The sequence below is a fragment of the Melanostigma gelatinosum genome, assembly GCF_949748355.1.
Source record: "Melanostigma gelatinosum genome assembly, chromosome: 17".
In the NCBI taxonomy this organism is placed as follows: domain Eukaryota; kingdom Metazoa; phylum Chordata; class Actinopteri; order Perciformes; family Zoarcidae; genus Melanostigma; species Melanostigma gelatinosum.
Genome location: NC_136650.1, coordinates 13,612,323 through 13,637,721, shown reverse-complemented (window position 1 = coordinate 13,637,721; position 25,399 = coordinate 13,612,323). Strand labels below are relative to the sequence as shown.

General features: G+C 44.0%; 5 protein-coding genes across 6 annotated transcripts; 1 reads left to right on the top strand and 4 right to left on the bottom strand.

Annotated features, from left to right (window-relative positions):
• Nucleotides 1-76: 76 nt before the first annotated feature.
• pex1 (peroxisomal biogenesis factor 1) lies at nucleotides 77-10,627 on the bottom strand. The gene is made up of 24 exons (XM_079288476.1): nucleotides 10,471-10,627; nucleotides 8,731-8,877; nucleotides 8,489-8,572; nucleotides 8,187-8,301; nucleotides 7,341-8,002; nucleotides 7,117-7,236; nucleotides 6,829-6,949; nucleotides 6,557-6,663; nucleotides 6,304-6,389; nucleotides 6,083-6,215; nucleotides 5,802-5,898; nucleotides 4,991-5,161; nucleotides 4,732-4,886; nucleotides 4,448-4,634; nucleotides 4,131-4,297; nucleotides 3,414-3,548; nucleotides 3,269-3,333; nucleotides 3,004-3,146; nucleotides 2,766-2,869; nucleotides 2,439-2,615; nucleotides 2,049-2,291; nucleotides 999-1,190; nucleotides 683-813; nucleotides 77-361 (listed from the first exon to the last, which is right to left on the bottom strand). Exons 1-24 carry the CDS (start codon nucleotides 10,576-10,578, stop codon nucleotides 277-279), a joined length of 3,735 nt encoding a protein of 1,244 aa, XP_079144602.1. The 5' UTR covers nucleotides 10,579-10,627; the 3' UTR covers nucleotides 77-276.
• Nucleotides 10,628-10,797: 170 nt separating this feature from the next.
• rbm48 (RNA binding motif protein 48) lies at nucleotides 10,798-12,654 on the top strand (the record flags this gene model as incomplete). 2 transcript variants are annotated; one of them, XM_079287561.1, is made up of 5 exons in its annotated part: nucleotides 10,798-10,926; nucleotides 11,097-11,287; nucleotides 11,378-11,523; nucleotides 11,753-12,336; nucleotides 12,452-12,654. In XM_079287561.1, the coding sequence occupies 5 exons, from the start codon at nucleotides 10,798-10,800 to the stop codon at nucleotides 12,512-12,514; spliced, it is 1,113 nt and encodes a 370-aa protein (XP_079143687.1). In that variant the 3' UTR covers nucleotides 12,515-12,654. The 2 variants fall into 2 exon arrangements, with proteins under 2 accessions (XP_079143687.1, XP_079143686.1); XM_079287560.1 differs by having other exon boundaries at nucleotides 11,753-12,306; nucleotides 12,452-12,551.
• Nucleotides 12,594-14,123, bottom strand: clxn (calaxin). The gene is made up of 6 exons (XM_079287562.1): nucleotides 14,060-14,123; nucleotides 13,632-13,790; nucleotides 13,381-13,485; nucleotides 13,124-13,272; nucleotides 12,827-12,931; nucleotides 12,594-12,723 (listed from the first exon to the last, which is right to left on the bottom strand). The coding sequence occupies exons 2-6, from the start codon at nucleotides 13,678-13,680 to the stop codon at nucleotides 12,676-12,678; spliced, it is 456 nt and encodes a 151-aa protein (XP_079143688.1). The 5' UTR covers nucleotides 13,681-13,790; nucleotides 14,060-14,123; the 3' UTR covers nucleotides 12,594-12,675.
• A 42-nt stretch (nucleotides 14,124-14,165) lies between these two features.
• Nucleotides 14,166-16,218, bottom strand: LOC306791279 (uncharacterized protein). Its single transcript, XM_079287930.1, has 2 exons — nucleotides 16,029-16,218; nucleotides 14,166-15,456 (listed from the first exon to the last, which is right to left on the bottom strand). The coding sequence occupies exons 1-2, from the start codon at nucleotides 16,207-16,209 to the stop codon at nucleotides 14,558-14,560; spliced, it is 1,080 nt and encodes a 359-aa protein (XP_079144056.1). The 5' UTR covers nucleotides 16,210-16,218; the 3' UTR covers nucleotides 14,166-14,557.
• Nucleotides 16,219-17,484: 1,266 nt separating this feature from the next.
• Nucleotides 17,485-23,821, bottom strand: sytl1 (synaptotagmin-like 1). The gene is made up of 16 exons (XM_079288690.1): nucleotides 23,754-23,821; nucleotides 23,331-23,425; nucleotides 22,984-23,107; nucleotides 21,424-21,575; nucleotides 21,200-21,326; nucleotides 21,062-21,119; nucleotides 20,944-20,980; nucleotides 20,818-20,858; nucleotides 20,564-20,680; nucleotides 20,251-20,417; nucleotides 20,056-20,158; nucleotides 19,730-19,891; nucleotides 19,289-19,367; nucleotides 19,108-19,207; nucleotides 18,589-18,794; nucleotides 17,485-17,765 (listed from the first exon to the last, which is right to left on the bottom strand). The coding sequence occupies exons 3-16, from the start codon at nucleotides 23,103-23,105 to the stop codon at nucleotides 17,623-17,625; spliced, it is 1,614 nt and encodes a 537-aa protein (XP_079144816.1). The 5' UTR covers nucleotides 23,106-23,107; nucleotides 23,331-23,425; nucleotides 23,754-23,821; the 3' UTR covers nucleotides 17,485-17,622.
• Between the last annotated feature and the right edge of the window lie 1,578 nt (nucleotides 23,822-25,399).

Sequence of the window (25,399 nt, the reverse complement as noted above, 5' to 3'; positions counted from 1 at the left end):
ATATAATGCATTGTCATGAAAGAAATTGTTTCATAATCAGTGCTTAATCAAGTAATGCTGGCAAGATTTGTACAACAATTTTATTTGAACAATTACATATATACAGTGATTACATTAAAAGTAGAGAACTGTCCACTCAGAATCAAGTCAGTAGGAAATATATTAATTTACATCTAAGCTCTAGCGCTATACACTGATTATTGAATGATTAATGCAACACTGCTTTTATTCAATCATCAAAATAACAGATTAGGAGTGTAACACTAGCATGTCTGATCAAGCTAAAGTCACACGTTGTCCAGGTTTTAATTTGGCTGAGTGAAGAGATTTTCCATCTTCTGCACTGTCGAAGGCTTCATATCTAAAGAAATGAATAGAAAAGATGAACAGTTAATTCATGATATCGTATATCTTACAATAGTTTAAAGTTCCCATCAAATAGCAAAGAAACCAAAAACAATGTATCAAATGAGAGGTATTCATTCATATTCCTCTATTGCAGCTACTTGACACCAGCTTCATAACACACGTTTCTAAAGGGCTCATAACGTGCTTGATAAATTCCACAGCCAATTGAAAAACGATGTCTTCACTTCCGGCAGAGCAAACAAGTTTCTGTTACAGTGGTTTTGTATTGCTGTGACCGTTGCAGTGCAGTCCAAACTGGTCTCCTCATACTTACAGTTTTGCGTATCTGTTGCAGTCGGCTTTGCTGAGAGAAGGTCTGGTCACAGCCAAGGCGGAGTTCACATGAGTCCGACACAGAAGCAGGCCTGGCTGGCTGGAGACTGAATGCACCCGGACACAGGCATCCTGCAGCCAAAGCACAAGAGTTATCCTGCAATCTGACAACACTGGTTGACACAATTGCCACGAGAAGAATGAACTAGATTTAAGTGTATGTTGCTGAGCACTGAAGACTGCAGTATTGAAGCATATAGCATTAGAATAAAAAAATAATCAGATTTCTTTTTTTCCCCCTCATTGTCGTCACCCACGTTGGCTCTCCTGCAGTTGTTCTTGATGTTGTTAATGTCTTGTTGTAGGCGTTCCAGCTGCTCCGGGCCAAGATCTCTGTACCCGCTCTGGAGGGAGGACATGTAGGCAGGGTTGAGTGAGCGTCCAGGTTCCCGACCTGATGCCCTTACGTCATGGGTCACGGAGTTCGGCCCAGAGACGCAGCGGGAGTTCTGTCAAGGGAGGCGAGAGAAAATGGACACACCCACAAATCATGAGAGAAAGCACCACTGCATAACATGATTACGAGGCCTGTGTGAATGTATACACATACAGACAGGACAGAATTTTGTAAATGTTTAATACTGCAACATCACACCACCACGTTTCTACAAAGTGTCCCTCCCAATGCCAATATAATGATGTCATTGAGATTGCTTCAGGATCAAAACATTTGAAATACTATATTTAGAGGTGTATCAATTCAGAGTTTGTTCCTAACTAATGCTTAGTTAATCAGAAATGACTTGTGTTTTTCAGTCTGTAGCAGGTATCAAGCCATTGTTAACCTAGCTTAGCATAAAGACAGCAAGTCTGGCTCTGTCCTAAGTAAAAAAAACAAAAACCTACAGTAGTAATAGCTCCAGCACGGACTAAACCTCTAAAGCTAAAATATATAAAGTTTAATTTGTACTGAAATTAAATAACAATACATTGTGATTTTACGGGGAGTAAAGTGCTGTTTACGATTTATTGTATGAATCGCACAAACTAAATAAAGCACACTAATCAGTGAGTTTCAGAGGTGTTGGAGGGCGTGTCTTTCACTTTGGACCATTAATGCTATGCTAGGCTAACCGCAGCCTGATTGCAGCTCCATAGTGAATGCAGACATGATACTGTTTTCATCTCACTCTTGGATGGGAAGCAAGTGTATTTCCCAAAAATGTTGAACTCTTCCTTTACATAAGTTGTTAAGTTGCCAGACATCTCAGCTTGGAAAATATATTCCACTATGAAATCTGTGAACCTATCATTGACTTATTAAATGGAGTTAAATAATAGAAAGACGTGTTGCCAGCACTGCTCACCAGTCCTGAAATCGGCGAATTCTCCAACTCTGACTCGTATGAGCTTCCAAAGTAGAGTCTCCAAACATTGCCACGACGTGGCTCGTCTTCTGCTTGAAGATCACTGGGCTCCAGGAGGATCATGGACTGGTCCAGCCCCACGCCGGGGTCCCCCTCCCCAACCGAATCATCTGAGCCACTGCTGTTGTTCGGGAAGATCATGGAAGACAGGCTCATGTCGCTGTCTGAGCCGGAGCCCAGCTCCTGATTATCGCCCAGAAACAGAAGGCCAAAGGTTAGATTCAAAAGTACACAAGGCTTTGGCTTCACTGTGTTATTGCAGCTCAAGACAGCTTCAATGTACGCTTACGAGCTCTTCAATGACTTGTCTGTTAAGTCCAGTAGACCTACATGTGGTGAGCTGGAGCCCATGCTGTTGTGGACGGCTTCCAGCTGTGCATTGTAGAGCAGGGCCTTCAGGTCCGCCCCGGTGAACTGCTCCGTTACTGCTGCCAGCTGCTCAAAGTCCACGTCAGCGGCCAGGGCCATGCCGGCGCTCAGAGCCTTCAGGATCTCTACACGAGCTTCCTGGAAATGTAACCGTTGGATTTACCAACATGGACACGTCTTGAATAAACACTGAATTGCTTACCCCTTGTCTAAATGACAGTATAAAGTGTAGCGTTATTATGTTACACAACGTGGCAATGAGAAGTGGTTGATTTCATTACAACAGACCAGGTCAGGGGGGGGGCAGTAGAGGGACTTGTCCAGTCGTCCAGGTCTCAGCAGGGCCGGGTCAATCAGATCTGGGCGGCTGGTGGCTGCAAGCACATATACACCTACAGATCCAAACATAAAATAAATATCATCAGGGTAAATTAAAGCAACAGTTACCTCGTAAACCTGTAACAATATACCGGTAGCAGCCCTTATCTCTACAAAATGTATTGTCGTATACTGCTGTATGACCTACCCTGCAGTCCCTCCACCCCATCCAGCTGGGTGAGGAGCTGGTTGACCACACGGTCGGTTACACCTGTGCTGTCGTGGCCTCTTCGAGGAGCCAGAGAGTCAAACTCATCGAAGAACAGAATGCATGGCTTGGCAGCTTGCGCCCTGCAGCAAACGAGAGGAATCTCGGTGAATAACTGTTAGCGGAGCTTACAATTACTATAAATATTGGATGTGACTCGTTATAACTGGCATGAGAAGTTGACGAAGTGACCATGTTGACGAACCTCTGGAAGACATCACGGACTCCCTGCTCACTAGCTCCAATGTACTTACTAAGAAGTTCAGGTCCCTAGAGGGAGGTAAACAGCCTGCGTGAGTGAGGGTACAGGTTGCTCTGATTCGGAAAGACTGCATCAAAGCCCAGTCTACCTTGATGCTGATGAAGTTCATCCCACTGTCTTTGGCCATGGCCCGGGCCAGCAGGGTCTTCCCTGTACCAGGAGCTCCATACAGCAATATTCCTGAGCGATGGCGGATCGGAAGATTGGAGAACAGGATTGGATACTGCAACACACCAAACACTCCCAATCAATTACCAAGGATTTACATTTATTTTGTATTTTATACTTAAAACAGTTATTGCTGTCATTTTATTACGCCAATATAACAATCAGGGGTTGTCATAATATAATGCTGTGAAGAACACTTTTTCATCACTAACTTTGAGGTATCTACTGTATGAAGTGAACGTTTCATTCCCATGACCTGCTCCTGGGTCTGGAACAAACTAAATAGCAGCAGAGAGATTTAAGACGATGAGAGCTGATCAAATCAAAACCATCTACTCGTGAGACAGACTTGCTTGTTTTCTAATAACTGTACATAAAGTCGAAATAACAAAAACGTAACAATAAAAATAACTAGGAAATGGTGTTGGAACTCAAAGGCTCATTTATCACCTCTTTCTATCGTAATTGTGTTGAGACTCAATGGCTTATTGTTGCAACAATCAATAGAGAAATGATGGTGTTGAAATGACAATGAATGATAAATGGATTGTCATCACATTTATTATTGTATTTCACTTCTGTGCTTCCATCTGAAAACACGGCCGTATGTCTTGTGATTACTCATGCTGACGCTGACCTTAGCGGGGAGCAGTATGGTATCCATTAGTTGCTGTCGCACTTCCCTCAGCCCCCCCACCCTCTCCAGCCCAACTCCACTCGGGGTGTGGAGGTCTACACCCCACAGCGAGGGAGGCGTGAATCCCTTGAGAGCCTGCGCAAAGTCCCTCCAGGACAGACACACACCTGAGGGATACGGAGCACACAATGAACTAGCATCAGCTCGATTAGAGACATGAAGCAAAGGACTTAAAGAACCTGAAAGTCAACTTTAAATAAACAACGTGGAATAAATGATGAGTTGTATAACTTAAGTGTAAGCAAAATCTTTGGTACCCTGGTCACTGTGTCCTCCTTGTACAGTGCTGGCATGGACCGCCCGCTCCAACAGCAGCAAAAGGTCTTGGGGCGTGTATCCCTCCGTCTCCTTGGCAACAGCTGCCAGGTCTAGAGTCTGGAGGGTCTCACCAGATATGCTGGTTTTTCTGAGTATCAGGCGGTGCAGGATTTCAGCTCTTTGAGCCTACAAACAATAGCAAACAAGAAAGCTGTTGGTTTTTATTTTTTTACCAGTGTGTCCACATCTGTCTGTGTGTGTGTGCGTGCGCGTGTGTGTTGACCTGGTCTGATGGCTGGATGTGTGCAAAGCCCTGGATGAAGTGGGACCCCTGCATCTCGGTCAGGGAGGGGTGGAGGGAATGCTCACTCTGACTGGTGATGATCAGACACACCAGACTGGAGTGAACCGTTACCTCATCCACGACATCCTTCAGACCTGCAGCCACAAACAAGAGGAATCAGCTTCAAGGCCTCTGATAATAACTACCTGTGAACACACACACACACACACAAATACAAAATAAAGAAGTCATGGTTTACTCTGTGCAATGTGCTGTTGCAGCAGCGCCTCAGCGCCGTGCTCATGCTCTGGTGAGGTTGGTGCCCCAGTCATATGGTCCAGGTCATCAAGTAGAACAACTGATGGCTGCCTCCACTCCGCCTGTTCAAAAAGATCCTGCAGCATCTGTCGCACTGTTTCTGCCCTTTTGCCTGAGAGGAAAAAAAGCAAACCCCAATGAGATAAGAGATAAGATAATCCTCTATTAGTCCCAGCGGGGACATTTACCGGATTACAGCAGCAGAGTGAACAGTGCATCAAGAGACATCAGTAAGAAACAAAACAAGAAAATAATAAAATAACAATAAATAGTCAAACAGTAAAGGTACAATAAATAAGTAAATCGCAAAGAAAAAAATATGTAAAAATACAATATAATACACATTGTTGCACATATAAGTAAATATGAAGTGTTTGCATTGCACAGTATTAATCTTGCACATATTGATATTGCACATGAATGAATGAATGAATGAGTAATTTGCCGGGTTAATACATGGTGCGTGTGTTCTCTTGGGAGCAGTGTCGGTTGTGCATTCTGACAGCGGCAGGACCTGCGGTATCGCTCCTTCACACACACCGTGAAGCAGCCGGTCACTGAAGGAGCTGCACAGAGCTGATAGTGTCCTGCATGGGCTGGGAGGTGATCTCCATCAGGGACGATAGCTTGGCCATCATGGCATCCCAGGACACTGCTGGTCTTCTTTACCAGTCCGTTTAGTCCATGATAAATACGTTCAACTAGATGTATTTGATACACAGTATCTACATGTACATCTACAAAGTATCTACCTTGTAGTTTTTTGCAGTCCACCAGCTCAACGTGTGCATCCAGATCTTCTCTAGCTTTTCTACAAAGGGCTCGGGATAGAGTGCTCTTTCCACTTCCCTGTGAGGGTGTATAACAACATAGTATATGTTACATAGCATACAAAAGAACATTGTTAGGGATAGAGATGAAGTAAAGTAAGTCTGTCTGATCAGCACTTCAAAATCATTGTAGATGTTTTAATTGACTCTCCGTAATAAGAGGTAAAACCATCAGTGCTGTGAGCAGTTATATTAACAGATACCTTAGCACCAGTGATGAGTAGAGCTCCTCCCTGGAGTCCCCGTCCAGTTGTACCAAGCTCTCTAGAGAGGGGACTACCCAGAAGGCTGTGGGAGATGAAGTCAGATCCAGTCCTACTAAGCTCATGGATCCCACTGGGAGAAGATGAAGTTAGTGGAGTGAGAGATGCAGAGAGATCCTAGTTTAAACCAAACATGGGCAAACAAACAGCTACAAACTTACCCTAGAATACTGAGGGAGGGAAGCTCCGGGTCGGGCGTTTCAGTTGTAGAATTCACAGCTGACAATGTCGCTGGCTCTCTGTCAACCTGTAGGGGACACGTAGCGTGAGCTTTTTCAAACCAAGAAGTTTTGAGATATTCTGTTGTTTTTTTTATCAATCAACCTGCATGAAACTATGCAGAGCACAAACTGCATGCAGAAATATGTTCTTATTACAGAATACTCACAATGTACATGACATGCATGCTTGTACCTGTATGTTTTCCTTCTGGATAACAGCTGATGCTAGTAAAAACAGCTGGTCTGGAGGGTCACTCGCTGGTTCCGGTTTCAGTACAGTTAAGGCAAACTCTAACTTTGCTATGAATAAGAAGACAAATGGGAGAACAGTGAATGCAGCTGAAAGTATTGTAATTTGAATGTGTGCATTATGTGATTTTTGGTCTTCAGTTGATCGGTCATTTTTATGGAAGTGCCATTGGTGGATTTACAACAACTCGTAAAAGAGGAGAACAAATGAATCACCATCAGTTCCATGTAGGAGGATGGTGCCAGACCGTGCAGTCAGACAGGCTAAAGGTTCATGACTCTGAGTGTGTAGCCAACCGAGGAAAGCTGTTTGGATCTCTTCGTCGTCCTCTTCGAGCTGGAGAGAAAATGTCAAATATCACATGGACAGAAGGGAGAGCGGAAGATTCAATTGCATGTGGCTTTGACAATTTACCATTTTGAGGACTAATAGTTGAATAAATCAAATGAAAGAAAAATCTCTAACTCCATACTGTAGTCACATATGGTGACTTCAGCACTCACCAGTGGTGTGAGAGGCTGCAGACGAATAGAGGTGGCTACTTTGATCGTTGATTTGACCGGCTTAATTCTAACTGTTGAATGTGGGGTGATATTCAACCTGAAGGCCAAGGGCTGTGGGATCTGAAAACACAATAACTGTATGAGATATATCAGCATATAAAGAAGCAGAGGACTGAGCTACAGTTAAAGTATCATAGTCATAAATGAACAGCGAGCAAACTCACCCACACTCTTCCACTATGGATCTCTCCCTTGCATGTCAGCTTCTCAGTATCATGACACACCACCCTGACCACCGTAGCTTCCTCTTCTTTCACCTCCTCTCCTCCAGCAACTTTACCAACACCTGCATTCTTCTTTTTCTCCATAGCCTGCTTGGCTCTGTCCCTTGATTCTTTAGGAGAGAGAACTTTGGAGAGCAGGCCATAAGTCACCGGTGACTGACCTCCAGTTGGCCCAGCACTCAACCCCTGGCTCCAAGGAAGTAAATGAATAGCAGCAGTTGCAATATGGCTTATAGTGCAAAGGGAGTCTGGAGGTGCACCGCACACTCTGTAGATAGAGTCAGTGAAGAGGACGGGGACGTCGGGTAAAGGGGGTAGCTCTTTAACCGGGTCATAAGTACCTTTTATCATATAGCGGAGCAGGCTCTTCAGGTCAGCTATGCCACCCCACTGGTGGATTTGAGGGACAGGGGCGGTGCCTTCTAATGATGGTCCTGAGGGGTTTGAAAGATCCATATTCTGCTGTCTGTGAAAATCTTGTTTCTTGATGTTTCTCACTGGAGAATCATTGAGGTGGCCAATTCCAGCGCGGTTCTTAGGAGAGACAACTAGTTCTGTGAACTGCTCCAAGCGACCATAAGGCACAGATGGCGAAAGCGATGCTGCACAGAGTTAAGAACAGATCACACTGCGTTATGAACACTGTCCCCGGTAAAGAACAATGTATGAAATGTAAACAAAAAAGAGCTGAACAAACGCTTTAATAGGTCGGCTTAACTAGTTGAAACCACGTCGTCTTCGGATTATTTAGCAACAAAAGGGAGTAATTATTGGAATAATTCTGACCTATTTGGATGTAGACGACAGTGTGGCTGTTCACCCACACAGGAAACACGGCATCTTGAAAAACAACTCTGATCTGATCCAACAGCTGCTGCTCCAGTGCAGCACTGTGAAGCTCCTGAGGGTGACAGTCCCCCAAAACAGACAGTTAAATATTGTTTGATGTGAATCTGGGTTGCAAGCCTATCCCTCATGTCTCATTTTCTAGTGGGACGATTGTCAGAAAAAACATTTAGACATACAGTATATTTTTTTCACCATGAAGACATTGGGTTACTAATTAAGTCCCTATGCTGCTCACCCACCAAGATCTCCCAGTCATCAGATGACAGTGGCTCCACAAACACTTGATGCACTGATGAGACCTGGTGACATGGTCTCAGGAAGCCCTGAGTGAAATGACACAACAACTCAGTCACAAATGCCGAGTCGGCCTAGACAGAACTGACAATTATATTAAGCTGTCAAGAGACTGCCAGCATGTGTCACGTAGAGATTATGGTTGGGAAACAAAGCACAGAACAAAATGCTCATTGTGAAGTCGTACCTGCTCTCCGTCGCTCAGGCCAAGCTTTTCTCCCAGCTGTCGACACAGCTCCACTTTATGGCTGTCCAGGCTGCAGGAGGTTCTGTTTTGAGTCCAGCTGAGGAACACCGGAGATCCATGGCCCCAGGACAACTCCAAAGCCTGGTTCTGACCAGAGACACACACAACGCTTTTGCGGTTGTATTTTTTGGATTGCCGTGACACTTTATCTATTAAACGACTGCATCATAATCGTCCTGCTTTTCTGCTCATTTGAGTCGCTCTACACAGCTTCAATTACAGAGCTAGCACAAGTTTGATACCTGTGTAAAGATGAAGAAGAGGGCTGAGCCTATGATTCTCCACACCACCCAGCCAAACAAAACAGGAGGAAGGCTTGTACAATTCTCATGTGTAGAAATATGCTAACGGTATTTACAGGCATTAAACGTATAAGTATTATGTGTGTGCTCATTTGCAATAGTGTTGCGTGTGTCATAGAGCAAAGGTTTGAATCTCCGGGTGAGGCACTCACTCGCTCCCCGTACAAAGAGGGAGCTCTGACACGCAGGTGGTTTAGCTTAAGCTTATAACTAGTTGTGTTGCGAAACGGGTAACTCTGTGGGATATTGTGTAGCGACAACTGCAGGAACAGCACCTTCGCTATCCCTGAGAACCACAGGACTCCCACACACACAGTGGCCCCACCCTGGCGTGTGTGTGTGTGAACATAACGGCTCCCTGGACAAGGTCAAAATACTCATGACAAAGAATAAAGGAGGAGGGAAAGGTTAGGAACAGGGCTCACACACACCGAGAGGAGAGATGCGTATACCGAGCCCTGACTTTGTGTCTGTTGCTTGGGATACTTAATCAATTCTTGTGTTGTGTGAAACCATAGATCTATGTTTTGACTTCATCAATTGTTAAAACTTATAGATCGTCTACCGTCTTCTGTTCATCGAACGTAATTCCAATCAAACGATCTGCGCGGGGTCCTTCTGAGGGTGTAGTCTTTTGGAGTCAGATTATACGGTGGGCTTTTAGCCCGAGCGTAAATCCCCAACACATGCAAGCTCTCTCATGTACACTCATTCCCATTATATCACACACCCTCCTCTGAAAGATAGTGGTCTTTGGATGTATACAGCTATTAATTGACCACCATGTTACAAAACCATGCAGTCATTTGTATTGTATTTACCCACTCACCTGTGCCACCAAAAAATGTTAAGTTTTGTCACCACCAAGTGAGAATGCAAGGGAACTACTACTAAAATGGTTGGGTCAAAATGTAATCGTGAAAAAGTATTTTCTATCTGCTTATTGATGTTATTGTGACCTCACTTGTTATTAAACCCAAGGAGAAACCACGTGGACTAAATATCCCATTGCTACTGCTGACAACACTCAACTCTTTCTTTATGTTAATGTTGACGGATGCATTTATTCTGTCTGGCATACAACTATGTAACGTTAATAGTTACGTATATATCAAATACTCTGAACGGTCTCTCAGAAGATGTCTTTGGCAGAGCAAAAGTCAATTTAAACAGCAGCGTTAATTCAGTAACGTTAAATTAACAAGTAAAGGAAACACTAAAGCAACACGTTCACTCACGCAAGAAACACCGCTTTTAAAAAGAGGCCTATATTGTTTGCTTGAACATTGTTTCAGCAAACTAAAGTTCCACTTCTGATAAGTGCTAGCTAGCTAGCTAGCTGAAACTGACAGCCAGGTAGCTAGCTAAGTTAACTTACCTCGTGCAGGGAAAGATGCGATATCAACTTCGAGGAGAGCTGAAGAAAGCAGTTTTTTGTGTTGTTAAAAACAACAGTTACGGGTTGAATGCCCAGATTACTAAACATTATTTCCACGCAGGTTACTCTGCTGACGTTCAATGTGCAACAAACCTAGCCGATCGATGTGCTCCCTGCGCCTCGCTAACGTTAGACCAAAGCAGCTGATTTCGAGCACGTTTCAAAATAAGATAATTAAACGCGAGCACGCAGTCGATGCGTGAGTATTCGAAAGAGAATGAGCTTTTATTTTGAAAGTGTGTCGACCGTAAATGTACTTCCATAAACATGGCGGCACCTGGCAAGAACAGCTCAGACTGTTGGCGCGTCCCAGATGTTTATAAACACCACGAACAGCAGAAGATATGCATTTCCCGACCTAAATATAGAGATGGAAGAAGAGATAAAGCGGTTAAGGTAAGAATTAGCTCGATATAAGTTATTAAAAAAACATAAATCTGAAGATAAGAGACGCTGCAGCCTGCGACTCTTATCTTGAAGGTAACGTCGTTATAGACAATCCAGACATATTCTAGTGTGGCTCATTGTCGAGTATAGGTCATCATATTTGTCTTGTGCATCATCAGGTGTACACCATCAATTTAGAGTCGTGTTACCTGATGGTCCAAGGGGTCCCAGCCATCGGGGTGATGACAGAGCTGATCCAACTGTGTGCCCTGTACGGAGCTGTGGAGGAGTACAGGCCCCTGGACGAGTACCCTGCTGAGGAATTCACGGAGGTCTACCTTGTTAAGTTCCAGAAACTCACCAGCGCCAGGTACAGCGTGTTACTAACGTACCGTGTTCATTATACTGTACTGGAAAAGTTGAATAGACTGGCTAAATAACTTTAAACGGTCTGTTTCAGAGCAGCCAAACGACGCATGGATGAGAAGAGTTTTTACGGTGGTGTGCTGCATGTGTGCTACGTCCCAGAATATGAGACTATGGAAGACACCAGGCTGAAGCTTCAAGACAGGAGGAGATACGTTATCAGGGCTGTTCAGAATAAAGGTACAATTTAACATGTATAGACTGGCACTTACAGGAAACACCTATAAACTGATGTTATATTGGTCGATACGTTGTACATATACTTAGTATCATGCTCTACTACTTTTAATGCACTTTTATTTGAAATAACCCAGATCTTTTATTGAATTAAATGTTTTATTTTGTCTTTATCGTTGGAATGACAAACATGAACTTGAACTGGGTTTTTTTCTCTTATATTGTTTCAAAGCAAGAGAAAGGAAACAGGAGGCCGTAAACAAGGAGACAGTAAACAAGGAGACCACATCATCAAACACCACGTCATCAAACACACCCACCACATCAGAGACGGTCATCCCCAGACGTGATAAAACCTCCGACAATGACAATTCAGAGAAGAAGTCAAACATCAGCCACTATTCAGACTTTCCTCTCCTGCCATTACCTCCCCAGGAATACCATTACTACTGGCATAAAAATCAACATGGGACTATACCGACAGAAGACAAAATGGGGACATTACATAATGCAGTCATTGACACAAAACGGCAGCAAGGGCCCAGTTCAAGCTCCGGCCAAACCGCTTCAGACAGAGACACAGAACACAGACTGACCTCAAGTCAGTCTTCTACAGTAGCCAGATTTGTCCCTAGAACCACACACTTGGAGAACAGGAAACGCAAGATGGAAGCTGCAGCGGAGCACTCACCGACTGATGTTACTAGAAACAATGAGACACTTATTGGGCCAAAGCTACCAGAACCTCCCAAACTGGACATGGAGGATGAGTCACTAAACACAACTGTAAGCCTGATCAGGAACACGATGAATAAGGTATCCTATAGTCACATTTCTTTTTTTTAATGAAAGTCAGAATAAAACGAATTCTTCACTGTAGCTTTAATTCCTTTATTAGTGTCAGTAAAATACATTTTGTCTTTGTTCTCAGGTGGAATCCGTTCCTGGCCTTAAACCAGTAGAGAAAAAGCTGAAACCACGTCGTCGGATTTGATCTAACGAGCTGCCTTAATGCTGGAATTTCTGGAAAATTACAATTCAAACCGTTTCCCTTGGCAGATTGCTTTTATTTACAAACGTTGCACCACAATTCAAACAGCTATTACATTTTTATTGAAGAATATATTTCAGAAAGAGCACATGAATGTGATTTCTTCATTGTTTCAGTTCTTGAAATACATGCTGCTCAAATGTCTCAATTCTCTGAAAACAGGGGGGGGGGGGGGGAAAGAGTGCAAGATTAAGAATTTGTGACGTAGAAATGACTTCATCTATTTTCTAATTTACTACTTTAATTTGTGATTACCATGATGTCAGGGAGGCAAGTTCCAAAAGCCTCAAGTAGTAGATTCTCCTCTCTAACAGACTGTTCAAAGTCAGTTAGAGACAGTCTGCCATCATGGTTATGGTCCTACGAAAATATAAAATGTGTTTGTAGCCAGTTGTGTACATAAATTAGTCAGATATGTGAATCTGAGATTGTTTCTACTTTTCACCCTCTGAAACACAAAACTTTGACATCCTTTTGCAGGAGCAGAGAACATATGTAGAGGTAAATCAAGGTATATTTAAACCAACAGGCCAGCAGTATTCATCCCCTCACCATCTTCTTGAGCGTGATCTCCACCAGGTCTTTGACTGCTTCCTCGCGTTCCTCAGAGGACAGTCCGGGGAGGCAGTCCTTCAGCATGTGATACATCTCCTCTCTGGAGATGTCGCCATCGTCGTTCAAGTCATACACCTGGAAGCAGTCTGAGCCATGCAAAAAGAGAAGAGTTTTTACCTGAATAAAAAAAAGCTTGTAACTCAAGATTTTGTTATGCAAGTGTGCGAGTCGGCGCACAAAGGTTGAGAGCTTACATTTTATTTGTTCATCCAAGGTCCCTCGAAGGAAAACAGACAGTCCCTCAATCCATTCTTTCATACTGATAAAGCTGTCGTTGTCTTTGTCAAATGTCCGGAAGACTGGGGAACAGATCATCTCAAACACTCAGGTTATCAAACAATCACAATACTCTGCATCCAAACCACTGGGTGGTTATCCAATTATGAAACATGTGTCATTCTGTACACTTGTAACATATAATATCAATGTGAAACAGACGGATTACCTCTATCCATCACAATGTCGTCGGTTATGCCGAAGGTGTTCTGCAGCATGCTCCTGAACTTCCTTCTGTCCAGGCCGGTCACTGCTCTTCCGGGAACAGTCGGCCCACTCAGAAGCACGTTGAAGGCATGGATAAGACACTTCACCTCTGCTTTAGTGACTGCAATCATTGGAAATAGTGGCCGATATTTCACATGTTATTTCATAAGCTGTGCGGGCACTTTGTTATAGTTGCATGCAGCCGATTGCGTGAATTAAAAATATGAAAAACAAAGTGCTTAAAAACCGGCAACTGCCGCCGCCGCCCCTCTCCTAAAGGCCGCAGCCCGTAGCGGCGGAAGGCCGCAGCCCGTACCGGCGGAAGGCGCACCCCCGCTTTACAATATCAAGATAACTTGTTCGGTTCGTAAGTCCGAGCTGAATACTCACAGTGCTCCACTTGTTTTGAGATGATTTCGGCGCGGGCTTTGGTCAACCTTCTCTTCACGGAAGACATTTTCGACATTGTTTACAATCCGTCACCAGGCAACCACACGACATAACATTCCAAGTCAAAAGCGTGAAATGAGAAAACAAATCATCTTGTTTTAGTAAAGAAAAGAAGTTCACTGAGCAGAACGAGTTTGTAGGTGAAGTCTGTAGTTCAGCATTAGAGAATGGAAATAAAATGACCATTTTAATCAGGATAAAAGTTTATTAATAACAAGGTCTGATCGGTTACTTCTCCATACTGATCTTTGGGCTACAGTAACCAGGCTGTTTAGGGTTAGATCATATGATGCTTTAACTATTATCAACATACAATGATTCATCTACAAAAAGGTATTAAGATGAATCACAGCTTTTAATTGGAACTCATTCTGTGCTTTTCAAAGGACAGATTTGTCCTTTGTCCCACAGGAAGCTGGACATTCCACCAGTTAACTCTCATGAAGTCATGCCAACTGAACCTCTTCTCAACACACTCTTCGTGTTCAAACTCCTTTCGCCTGTGTGTACAGCCATGTGTTTCGTCATCAAATTATTTCGACTGAACTTCTTCCCGCACACTGTGCATGTGTGAGGTTTCTCTCCTGTATGGATTCTCGTATGTACGTTCAAGTTGCCCACGTGGCGGAACTCTTTCCCACAAATCCTGCAACGGTATGGCTTCTCCTCCGTGTGAATCCTCATGTGCACGTTCACACTGTTGCCGTGGCGAAACTCTTTACCGCACACCTCACAGATGAACAGTTTCTCACTGGTGTGGATTTGTGTGTGTGTGGCCAGATGTGCGCTGTGGCTGAATTCTTTGCCACAGAAACGACAGCAGTAGGATTTGCTGCTGCTCTTTGTCTCTTTATTTGGTGGAGTTGGGCTGTGTGGTTCGCAACTTTTAGTCAGCTGCTTTCTCCCTGTGGGGCTCTGCGTGTAGACTTCACCGATACTGTAGCCCGTCTGCGTGGCTAAACCCAACTCAGGCCCCATGTTGTTCAGACTCACAGAACAATCTGGCAAAAGAGTCCAATATGCACCGCTTGACTGAGCAGTTCCCTCAACCGATACAGGCTTTCTGTCTTCATTTCCTGTGTCATGAGTTTGTAACTCAGTCATGTCTGAGTAAATGCAACTTGTCATGTAAGTGGGCGTCACTTTCCCAGTGCTGGTATCAGCGTCCTCCATATCCGGACTGCTCCACGGCTGTTCCTGTTTGATTGCTGGAGGCTCTGGGGCCAGCAGGCCCGTGTCATCCTGGTCCACACTGGGGTTGTTGTGGCAGCTCTCAGGACTCCACTGCTGCTCGAAGTGTTTCTGCTCATGTGCAGAGACAAAGACCTGTGGGGCGTCTGTGGAAGAGGAAAAGGTGAGAATGTTGCCACCTTTCACTTTTAGCATTTTATCATCAAGTCTGATTTGCATAAAAGAGAGATAAACTAGAGAGGGAGTCCACCTCCAAGACTTGTATAGGTTTTTAACTTCATGGTTGGGTCGACATCCTGATGGCCGAGGGGTTTAAGATGCTGACCATGCAATCGCAACGACCCCGGATTGAGTTTGTGCAGAGGCATTTGTTGCCTACAATCCCCCATCTCTCGTGTATTGCTTGTTTCTCTTTGATAAAGGTAAACATGTTTTGGTAATGGACAAAGCCTTTTGGACTCCACTGCAGTAAAACATGCGACCCTTTACGAAGTGCAATGTCAAAGTTCATTGACCCGAACATGTTTCTTTCTTGGGAAACCCGCGATAACCGTGCCAGACTTGTCCTCTGATTTAACATTACACTCTAACATTGTTGGATTTAGCCTACGCTCAGTTTACCAGGTGCACATAGCTAAACGCTCCTTTCACATTTGCACTGGGACTCCGTGGGAGCTCTGTAAAGAGGCATTTTAACACTGCTTTAGGACAAACAAACCGTCATTGTGCACATGCACTTCTTGTTTACGTCCATGTTGGTCAGCGGCTCGTTCTGCGCGAGCAGCTTCTTCCTCGCGCTCGGTCACCGTCCTCTGCACCGCAGCGAAGATCTCCTCCGCGGCCGCACTCAGCCGCTCACTGATGAACAACCTCAACAGCTGCATCTGGGACATTTTCATCAACTTTCAACGCTCACCGACGACCACAGACTGTGTCGGCTTCTGTCAAACTCAAAGTGGTAACGCAGAGTTAGGAGGTGACTACATCCGGCTACGATCACAAAATAAAAGTAGTATTGCGAGATAGTTTGGAAAAATCCTGCGGCTTCAAACTGTTCACAGGAAATCTGTTGTCTATATGTTTATTGATTATGCCATTTTATAAGATAGCTGCATAGCTATAACCACGTAACGTTAACTGACTGGGTAAAGTAAACAACTGCAAGGCAAAGGCTCCACATTAATTGCCACCGAATTTACAGTGTTCTGGTTACCTCAAATTAGAAAATAACAATAAAATCAGCAAATAAAAATACAGGATCCGAAGAGTGACCCTTTATCGGGCACATTGAGGGGCCTCTACGATCACGAACGGATCATTCTCGTGTTGATGTAAACACATAACGTTTCAGATCTCTCATGACTCAAGATGTATTAAATAACACGAAGCATTACTTTGAATAAGCCCAGCATAGCATTGTCTGGTCTGGCGTCAAAAAGTTGTAACCTGTACATTCAGGAATTACAACGGTTAAAGCCTTAAAACGCCAGATCCAAAACACTTTATTTTCAAAGGGCTCCACTTCCGGTCTCATTTCATGTTGAAGCTTGAATGTTGAGATCGCCATCTGCTGGACAGGAGTCCACTGCCTGTCGATGATGAATGGGAGGGTGGATGTGTCGAACAGTTTGTTTTGTTGTTAAAAAGCGAGGTTACATTTCAGGACGTAGTCTTCTCTTCTTGTGCTCTTGACCTTATTCTTCATTGTTTCTTCTGTAATTTGCCTTTAAAGTATTTAGAGTAATTATAACATCTGACCACAAGGTGGTAGTCAGGTAATCCATTAAAAGGGGAAAATGAATACATGCAACTGCAGGCCTTTTCTGTACTATCAAATTATAGAAATGACACCTGAAAATCTAATAATTACAACTGTCAGAATAATCAGAATACACGGTTGTTGTGGGTGAAAGTGAATGGGTTTTTTCTGTAATGTTCCTAAGAGGGCTGGGGAAAAAACTTAAATACACGGTTACTAGTATCTTTAAAATGATCTATCAAATTTAAATTTGGTAAGTGAAGAAGAACACTGGGTGATTCATCAGTTCAGGTTTGATATTTAATTCATAAACTACAATGGATTACAAGACTTGTCAGATAAAACAGACTGAACCAAAAACATACAAATAAAACATTTTAAATGTATGATCAACGCCATTAATTCACAATACTGCACCACTACTTATTCCCGTTTGTGTGTGTATTGTGGATTTGAAAAACAGAAATTGTGCCAGAGAGGTTAAATGTGCTGAGGGTGTCCTTTCAGTCCAACGATTATTTGAACGAGTGTTTGTGTGCAAGGTGTGTCTGAGTCACACGGACCGCTGTGCAAGGTTAGTTCTGATTGATAGTGTTGCGTCCACCCAGTGGTTTGGGTTTTCAATCATGGAGGTCCACACAGCGGCCTCCTCTTCCGTGGAGTCCATCCAGCTGACAGCCTCCCCATAACTCTGACCTGCCATTAAAAAAAAACACCAATATTCATTATTTATGTCAAAGACATTACCACAGAAATCCTCACCACAATCCACACACCAAGGAATGGTGCATCTCTTCATATTTAGCAATATCTGGATATTTAGCAATACACAGTAACACTAGTAACCTAGAAATGACAAGACCATCTGAAATGCCTGAAATGCCAACTGGGCAAAATGCAATGTGAAGCACTGGATGGGAATACTGTCACCACCCCACCACTCCAAAACACCACAGTGTCTTATCCCCTGACACAGAAACTGCTGAAGCCTAAGAAATGTCAGGGGACCCATGAGATAGCATCACATCTCTGATCACAGCTCAGGAGCTGCTCAAGATGTATTCATCAGCGTACAAACTTTTAGTCATACTGAGTCCACAGTCACGTATTGACTTGTAGAAGTTAGCCCAAGATAAACATGAGGAAGTTAAGTTGAAATGCACACCGCCAACAACAGCCGGAACTGAGAGTGACCTGATAAGAGATAAGATAAAATTCTCCGTACAGTCCAGGTTCCACAGGAGAACAAACACGATCCCTAATCACGCATACTTTGAGAACAAGGTAACGGTAGGAGCATTGTTCCCCTATCTAGTCGCTTATTGTGCCATCCATCACAGAACGCTTCACTGAGACCGGAAAGAGCCCCAACAAATGACCAATCCGTCAAAATGTTCACTTTTGTATGCTCGTACTCTAACACCCACACACACGCCATCAATGTCTGCAGAAACAAAAGCATCTGTGTGATTTTGAGCGTGAATCAATGTGGATGTCATTTCGTTTAAAAGACACCCACCAGTTCCACAGCTCAGACGAATCCCTCCCAGGACGTGCGGCTTCAACCCTTCGCGGTGCCAGACGGTCAGCTCAGCGCACGCCTCTCTCAGGTCGCTGGAGTGGAAGCCATCGTAGACCATGGTGTGGTTGAAGGTCGGGCTGATGGAGCGCTTCACCACCCGCGTCTTCTGACCGCTCTGCCGACTGGAGTCTGGGAGTATGAAGCTTGAGGGGAGATTAGGATTATGAGACGATTAAATTCAGGTTCGAACCAGGATTCAGTTATATATTGATATTATGGGTATATATATATATATGCAGATAAGATGTGTAACTGAAAAAATTGGCTATGCTTCTGCAGTATGTGTGTTAAAACCTTGAGTCAATAGTCAGAAATACGCATGTGAAGGTGGAGAATTCAAACTAATTGAACGTCCTGTTCCACCAATCATTTTCTACAAAATGAACTGCTATAAAAACTGCCATGATAGATAACTGATGGCAATATATCAGGTGACATGTTGCAGAGCTGACACACCTTCTGACAAAGGAGTCTATTGCCCCCCCTTTGTTAGCCAGGAGACCTTGAGCCTCGCGAAGCCAGATGTGAACCTCTCCTGTCAGAGGCAGTCCACCACCTTAAAACACACACAGCGTGTGAGACACACGTGATTACTGTGGGACGTAACTTTCATCTGTCATGTATGTGCTCTGCTCACCCTCAGATCCGTCTGGGATGAACTTAATAGAGAGCACGATGAGCCCACGGCTGCTAATGGAGTCTGGATTCAAATTAATCTGCGATGGGGGTGAGAAAAGAGAACAAGGCACAGGAAGCGAGAGAAAGAAAAAGCAAGGGAGAGGGAGGCAGACGTGTGGAAGCAGGAAAAGATTACGGTTACATAAAACCTTAGTTAAAATTCACAGCATGTCTTCCTCTCCCTTCAGCTCTTCCAGACACAAGACACACTCCTTGTACTCCCAACAAAGCTGCCAAACTACTGTTTACGCATACACACACTATTAAACAAATATAGATGAGTAAATATATGTTAAATAATAAATATTGATCAAGGAGGATTCATGCTCGCATGCTAATTCATGTTACTTTACATGACTGTGTATTTGAAGGCAAATCCTCTACGACCGCTCTTCCCTACCCGTGGTTGCAGGTCCTGCCACTGTGGCAGAGAGCACGTCCAGTCCCAGAGGCCCAGAGACACCTCCACCTCACCCAGGAACACGTTTTTGCCCAGGGGCTCGGCGTGCCACACTGACAGGTTCAGGGTCCGGCTCCGCAGCTCTCCGACCCGCACTTTATACTACAAAATAAGAGCCAGAATCAGGCAGGCAGCACATGGAAGGAGGGAAGAGGCAGATGCAGGTCAGAGCATAACATGTACGTATGAGAGAGAGCTGAGGGACATATGGGGATTTGTGTGAAGGCTGTAACTTATCGTGATGTGTAAATGAGAGAGTGTCTCACTCGGAGCGTCTGATCATAGACTGGGTTTAGTGTCTTCTTCTTCACTGCAGTTTTCTTCTTACTGTGATTCGACTTGTCCGGCAAGAGATAGGTTTTAACGTACCTGTGAAGAACACACATATAGACATTTTTGCCTGATTCTGTATGTGACATTGTTGCTGCAAGATGCACATTCACACATGCACTGTCACTTACGGGTCAGAGCGATCCTTGCGTGCTGAAGCGATTTCCTCGCAGCGATACACTTTGACTTGCAGCTCCTCCTTCTGGGTGTCGTAAACCAATGAGAATTGGATACGGCCCCTCACCTCCACCACTCCAAAATCGCCTGAGCTGAACAGACTCATCATGCTTCCACTGAGCTATAACACACGCAGAACAGAGATCAGCTCCTACGACATTGTCTGCAGCTGACTCATCCTGCGTCGCTGGATAGCCAATTAATCAAATGTGCTTGTGTGTGGCTGCACGAATCTCTGTGTGTGTGTGTGTGTGTGTGTGTGTGTACCGTGTAGCCCGAATGAAGGCTGCCGGTGGAGCTGCTGGATTTCAGAGAGGCTGGTTCCAGCTCTGTCAGGCAGCTGCTCAGAGACTCGGTGTCCCCGTTGTGACTGCCAAAGTCTTCCTAAACACACACGCATGCACACACACACACACACACACACATTATTCTCAGATAGAGCGTCACGAATGATCATCAACCAATCTACCATTAGAAAAGGGCAAAATGTGTGATTGATTTAGACATTTAAGAAAATTCACCTCAGGTTCCTCTGAGTGGCCATTACTTCTCCTTTCGCACTCTATGAGAGGAATGCATTGAGAATGACTTAATAACAACAGTAAGCGAGAGGCAAAACAGAGACAGATAGAGACGCACTTCCACACCTTTGGATGAAGAGAAACCATTTGGATTCTGGAGACCCTGGAATTGAAGATGATCGTTAGTAATTCGACGATTTGTATTTCAAGTATTGAATACGTAGACAAGCATGCACATACAGACCTGTGCTGCAGGACTGTTTTTTCTGGGTGTGGGTACAGGTTTAAAACTTCCTTGACTCCTGAAAAACACAAATAAGATATTGGAAAACACAGCTCCACACAAATGTTACAAAAGTGAGAAGATGTTTCTGTGACTAACCCTCCACTCTCCTCTCCTTTGCTGTCCGTCAGTCTTCTCTCTGCCTCGGGAGAACTGTTACTGTTCCGGGAGATTGCCGCTCTCTCTCCATCGAATAGTCCAGGCAGGGGCACATCTGTTACCATGGCTACGCACACAGAACCATCAATGGGATGTCCCTCTAACAGCAAAAAAACAGCTCCACAGGCCTGGAAGAGTAACACTGCGGTAGCTTAAAAACTGACCTCTGTTCTTGGTCTTCCTGTGGCGTATGGTGGCGTGGACGAGCGTGCTGCCCGACGGCCGGTTGTGATGGCGTTTGCCGCTCTCCTCGCTGAACCACGCTCCGGACAGGATGCGCAAACGTGCCGGATCGCTCTCCGTCTCCTGGAGGACCCTGCAGCGTTGATTGGGGCCAAGTTAAACAGCAAACAAACACAAACTAATATATGCAAAAGTCAGCTGACGGCGGCCTCCAACAAAAAGTAAACAGTCACTGTCGTCACTTCTGTCACGCAAATTAAATACAAAGACCTGTCCACTCTACTAATAAAAAAAAGCTTGGAAAGTTTCTCTTTACATTAACAACATGTACACTTTTCTTTGATGCGATCGACAGCCTGAGAGAAGAGCTGAAACAAGTATCCGCTTATCATTTTCACAGAAAACTCATTGGAAACATGTTTTTCATTGTATTAGTCAATTATCAAGCAAAAATGCAAAACATTCTCTGGATTTAGCTTCTCAAATGTGAGCATTTGTTCCATATTTTTGACTCTACGAAATTGTGATGAGACTAAACAATGAATCGATTCATAAAAAAAAAACCACTGTAATCTAGTAATGCAATTTTGCTGTCAGCTGAGGCCCCAATTTGAAGATGAATCAACACAATCATCACAAACAAGAGACAACAAGTCGATTATCAGAGATATGGGGCTCTCTGAGCATGCGGTAGTGACCAGCGATCAATAACATTTCCCAGATGCAGGAGCTGCTCGGCTCCGTAGGCAGAATCAATTTCACTGTGTAGTTCTTTGACTTCCCTCACTGAGGCAAGGCTGCATTTTCCACCAGGCAAAGCAGACAGCTGCATCTGAGCCCCAGACCCCTGAGAACCCCCCAAAAGTCCCACGTTCACAGTGTAACAAATGATTTGCGTTAACTTGACGAACTGGTCATTTGTTTGAAAGCAACCGAGACCCCTGACTTGTATTGACGAGGTTTCCTGTATCGAAACCTTCATTATTTCAGCTGATATCGAGCTTACATGTTTTTTTTAACACTTTAAACTAAAACAAACAGACAGGAGATAAAGTAAAATAAATCATGAATATATTTAGTGAAATTACAAAGAATGCTGATAATTCCTGACAGGTGAACTGGATAATACACTGAAGGTGTTATCCTATCACGCTCTGTCACTTGACTGAGACGTGTCCCCTTTGAATGGAAGCATCAAATCCATTCAAAGTTATTCTGAGAAGTCACCTTCATCCAACGATGAAACATTTCTAGATGGGAGTTTTATCCTCCATGATGGCGACGCTCCCCATTCACAGGGCACAAGAGGTCACTGAACGGTTTCACAAGTATAAAATGATAAATAGTCCCCACATTTCAACCCACAAGAACCCCAACATAAAGGAAAAATAATATTACTAAGAATGGTGTAGAGATTTATATCGTCTATCTATACCATTGAGACAGTTTACATAGCTTTTTCCAGATTTGTCACCTGTCTGAGTGTTAGAGCTAATCACTGGACAAAACTGGTCTAAAAAGGATAAACAGTCACCTCTGACCTTACACGCCCATCATCAAGATGACGCAAATCCAAGTCACGCTGTAAGACCTGCAGGATGGTGGACTGCTCCTCTTCTGTCAGGTGGCTCAGGTCAAGAGAAGAGTCAACCTGCTCCTCCATCCCTGAGTGAGAGGCAAAACCAGACAAACAGACATTCATCTCTGATTACATTTAAATGTGCTCTTTATCATAGTTATGTCACTGTATGTCACTGAGGGTAACGATGTTAAAAATGAGGAAAGCAAACGTCTATGTGATATTAACTAACCTGTTGCACCACAATATGATAATATTTGTCTGTGCATGTGCGCGTGTGCGTGTGGCCGCTGCCCTGAGGCAAGTTACCTCCAAGTAATTAACGCATGCGCAATGCGATCCTCCTTGTGAGTTTGGCAAACAAGATCTTATGAAAGTGCAACACCGCTTTCACAGCATGACACCTAAACAAACAGAAAAAAATACAATTATGTTATTCGAGTGTGTAGTCGATGACATAGGTTTCTCATAATAATAATAATGTATGTTCTCACATACAATGATTAAATAGTTGCTGTGATAATAAAATCGTATTGAAGTTTCTGGTCATGACCATTTACATGAACTTTCTGTTCAGAAAAAAACCCCAGCAGTTTACTCATCCTGAACAGCGCGAGAGAGAGGACACCTGTCGCCACATTTCCCCTTTTGGATCAAGTTACGCGCACCTGTCTCACTTTCAGCAAATACACACAACGAAACAGAAAAAAAACAAGCCCAAACTTGTTTTACCTGACTTGAGAGCCTCCACACTTCCGTCTGTGAAAGGTTAAGTGATTGTCCAGAGTGCGGTGTGTTTGGAGGTCTGTGTGCAGAGTAAATGGAGTGAACACGCCCCGCGGGGTTACTCCGCACAGAGGCTGCAGTCAGCTGGGAGGCGAGCAGTGGGCGGAACAAAGTAGCTTAACTGTGCGTGCATGTGTGTTTAAGATTGATGGATTGATACGCTGTGTTTTGTTTGTTTGAACGTATGATATGACTCACACACTCGCTCACACACACACCGATGTTTTACCAAATGGCAGGGTGGAGGTGGGAAATAGTTCTCCTCCTTGTAGCTGTCCACACCTGCTTAACACACATTTGGCCAAACACTGAGGCTGCTGCTGCACCTACTGTAGCCTTCTACACACACATATATGCACACATGTGCAAACATCACGCAGATCTATGCGTGTTTTAAAGGGAGTCCAGCCAGCAGCACGTGAGGCCTGCCTCAACTTTAGTGTGACAATGTGTGTGTTCTTTCTCTCGTTGGAAATGTATTTGTGTGTGTTGGGGGAGGGTGCATTCAGAGTGTAAAAGACCTGTATTCAGTCCCGTCCTTTGTCAACAAACTTGGATGACAGCCACACACTGCCCAGTTGGGAAACTTTTTTGTGTGAGCTTATTCAAGCCTGCGTAGGTCCTGGCTCAGACAGCGCTCGGTGCATCCAACCAGCCATCCTGCTGCTCCCCTAAAGGCCTCCATCAGCTCTCTGTCCCTGCGGCATGCTGGGATCCCTACCGACACTCTACATGTAAGGATTAGGTGATTCTCATACTGAGTATGTCTCTGGTCACACCCAGATTACAGCAGAATCAGTTCACTCACTCTGCTGGTATGGGTATATATGCACTCAGCACTGTACAATCTCTTACAACGATTACCAACTCCTCATTTGAATGCAAGAAAGCACACACACAAATAAACAAGTATTTATTCTCAGTTTATTCAGGCTGCCAGCCTATTTGAGCATTTTCACACAAATGGCATCGCAAAAAAAACAAGTTCATTTTAAACTTAACCAGCATTAAGTAAACAGGGTCACATCACATCTCTTTGAACTGTTATTAAAGGGTTAAAGCTGCTATGTATAGGATATAAATATGAGCAGTCAAAACAGAAATCTCCTCCATGAAATTCAATTTATAAAAAAGACTCTGAGCTATTGACAAGTCAAAACAAAAACACTCACAAATCAGAGGAGAAGTGCTCAATATTGCAAGTATACATTCTGCTATATTGCTGAGATAATCTAGTATAAATGCTCCCAAAGGTCTAGGGATCTCCAAGAGATGTTTCCTTAGGGTCCACAGTTAAACACTCTTGCCGTCAGAACTCGATGCGTCACTGCTCTGCTGTCCTCCAGCCTGGCCTGTTTGCTCTTCAGACATCTTGTCTTCATTGTGGCTGCTCTCTGTATGAAGACAGGCGTACTTTTGATGTGGACAGATGGGATTTGTGATCAGAATCTAAATACAATCTAGAGGGGTGTTAAAGGGGAATCCCGCTGTACATCGCCTGCTGTTGATCACTCCTGCCACCAGAGGCTGCTGTTGCACCAACAGACTGTCCCCTTAACTCAGTGACACTTTCACATTTACATGCACATACT

What these genes read in the sequence shown, in the direction of transcription:
- clxn (XM_079287562.1), bottom strand. Translation starts at nt 13,680, where the DNA reads ATGCTGCAGAACACCTTCGGCATAACCGACGACATTGTGATGGATAGA. An exon ending in CGACATTGTGATGGATAGAG is followed by an intron (nt 13,486 to 13,631) that starts GTAATCCGTCTG and finishes TCTGTTCCCCAG; the next exon opens with TCTTCCGGACATTTGACAAA. An exon ending in CTTGGATGAACAAATAAAAT is followed by an intron (nt 13,273 to 13,380) that starts GTAAGCTCTCAA and finishes TGCATGGCTCAG; the next exon opens with ACTGCTTCCAGGTGTATGAC.
- sytl1 (XM_079288690.1), bottom strand. Translation starts at nt 23,105, where the DNA reads ATGGAGGAGCAGGTTGACTCTTCTCTTGACCTGAGCCACCTGACAGAA. An exon ending in CTTGATGATGGGCGTGTAAG is followed by an intron (nt 21,576 to 22,983) that starts GTCAGAGGTGAC and finishes TCAACGCTGCAG; the next exon opens with GGTCCTCCAGGAGACGGAGA. An exon ending in CATCCCAGACGGATCTGAGG is followed by an intron (nt 19,208 to 19,288) that starts GTGAGCAGAGCA and finishes GTGTGTTTTAAG; the next exon opens with GTGGTGGACTGCCTCTGACA.
- LOC306791279 (XM_079287930.1), bottom strand. Translation starts at nt 16,209, where the DNA reads ATGAAAATGTCCCAGATGCAGCTGTTGAGGTTGTTCATCAGTGAGCGG. An exon ending in AGTGCATGTGCACAATGACG is followed by an intron (nt 15,457 to 16,028) that starts GTTTGTTTGTCC and finishes CCTCTTCCACAG; the next exon opens with ACGCCCCACAGGTCTTTGTC.
- pex1 (XM_079288476.1), bottom strand. Translation starts at nt 10,578, where the DNA reads ATGTTTAGTAATCTGGGCATTCAACCCGTAACTGTTGTTTTTAACAAC. An exon ending in TCCAGAAGGAAAACATACAG is followed by an intron (nt 6,390 to 6,556) that starts GTACAAGCATGC and finishes TGTCCCCTACAG; the next exon opens with GTTGACAGAGAGCCAGCGAC. An exon ending in AGGAGGACACAGTGACCAGG is followed by an intron (nt 4,298 to 4,447) that starts GTACCAAAGATT and finishes CGTATCCCTCAG; the next exon opens with GTGTGTGTCTGTCCTGGAGG.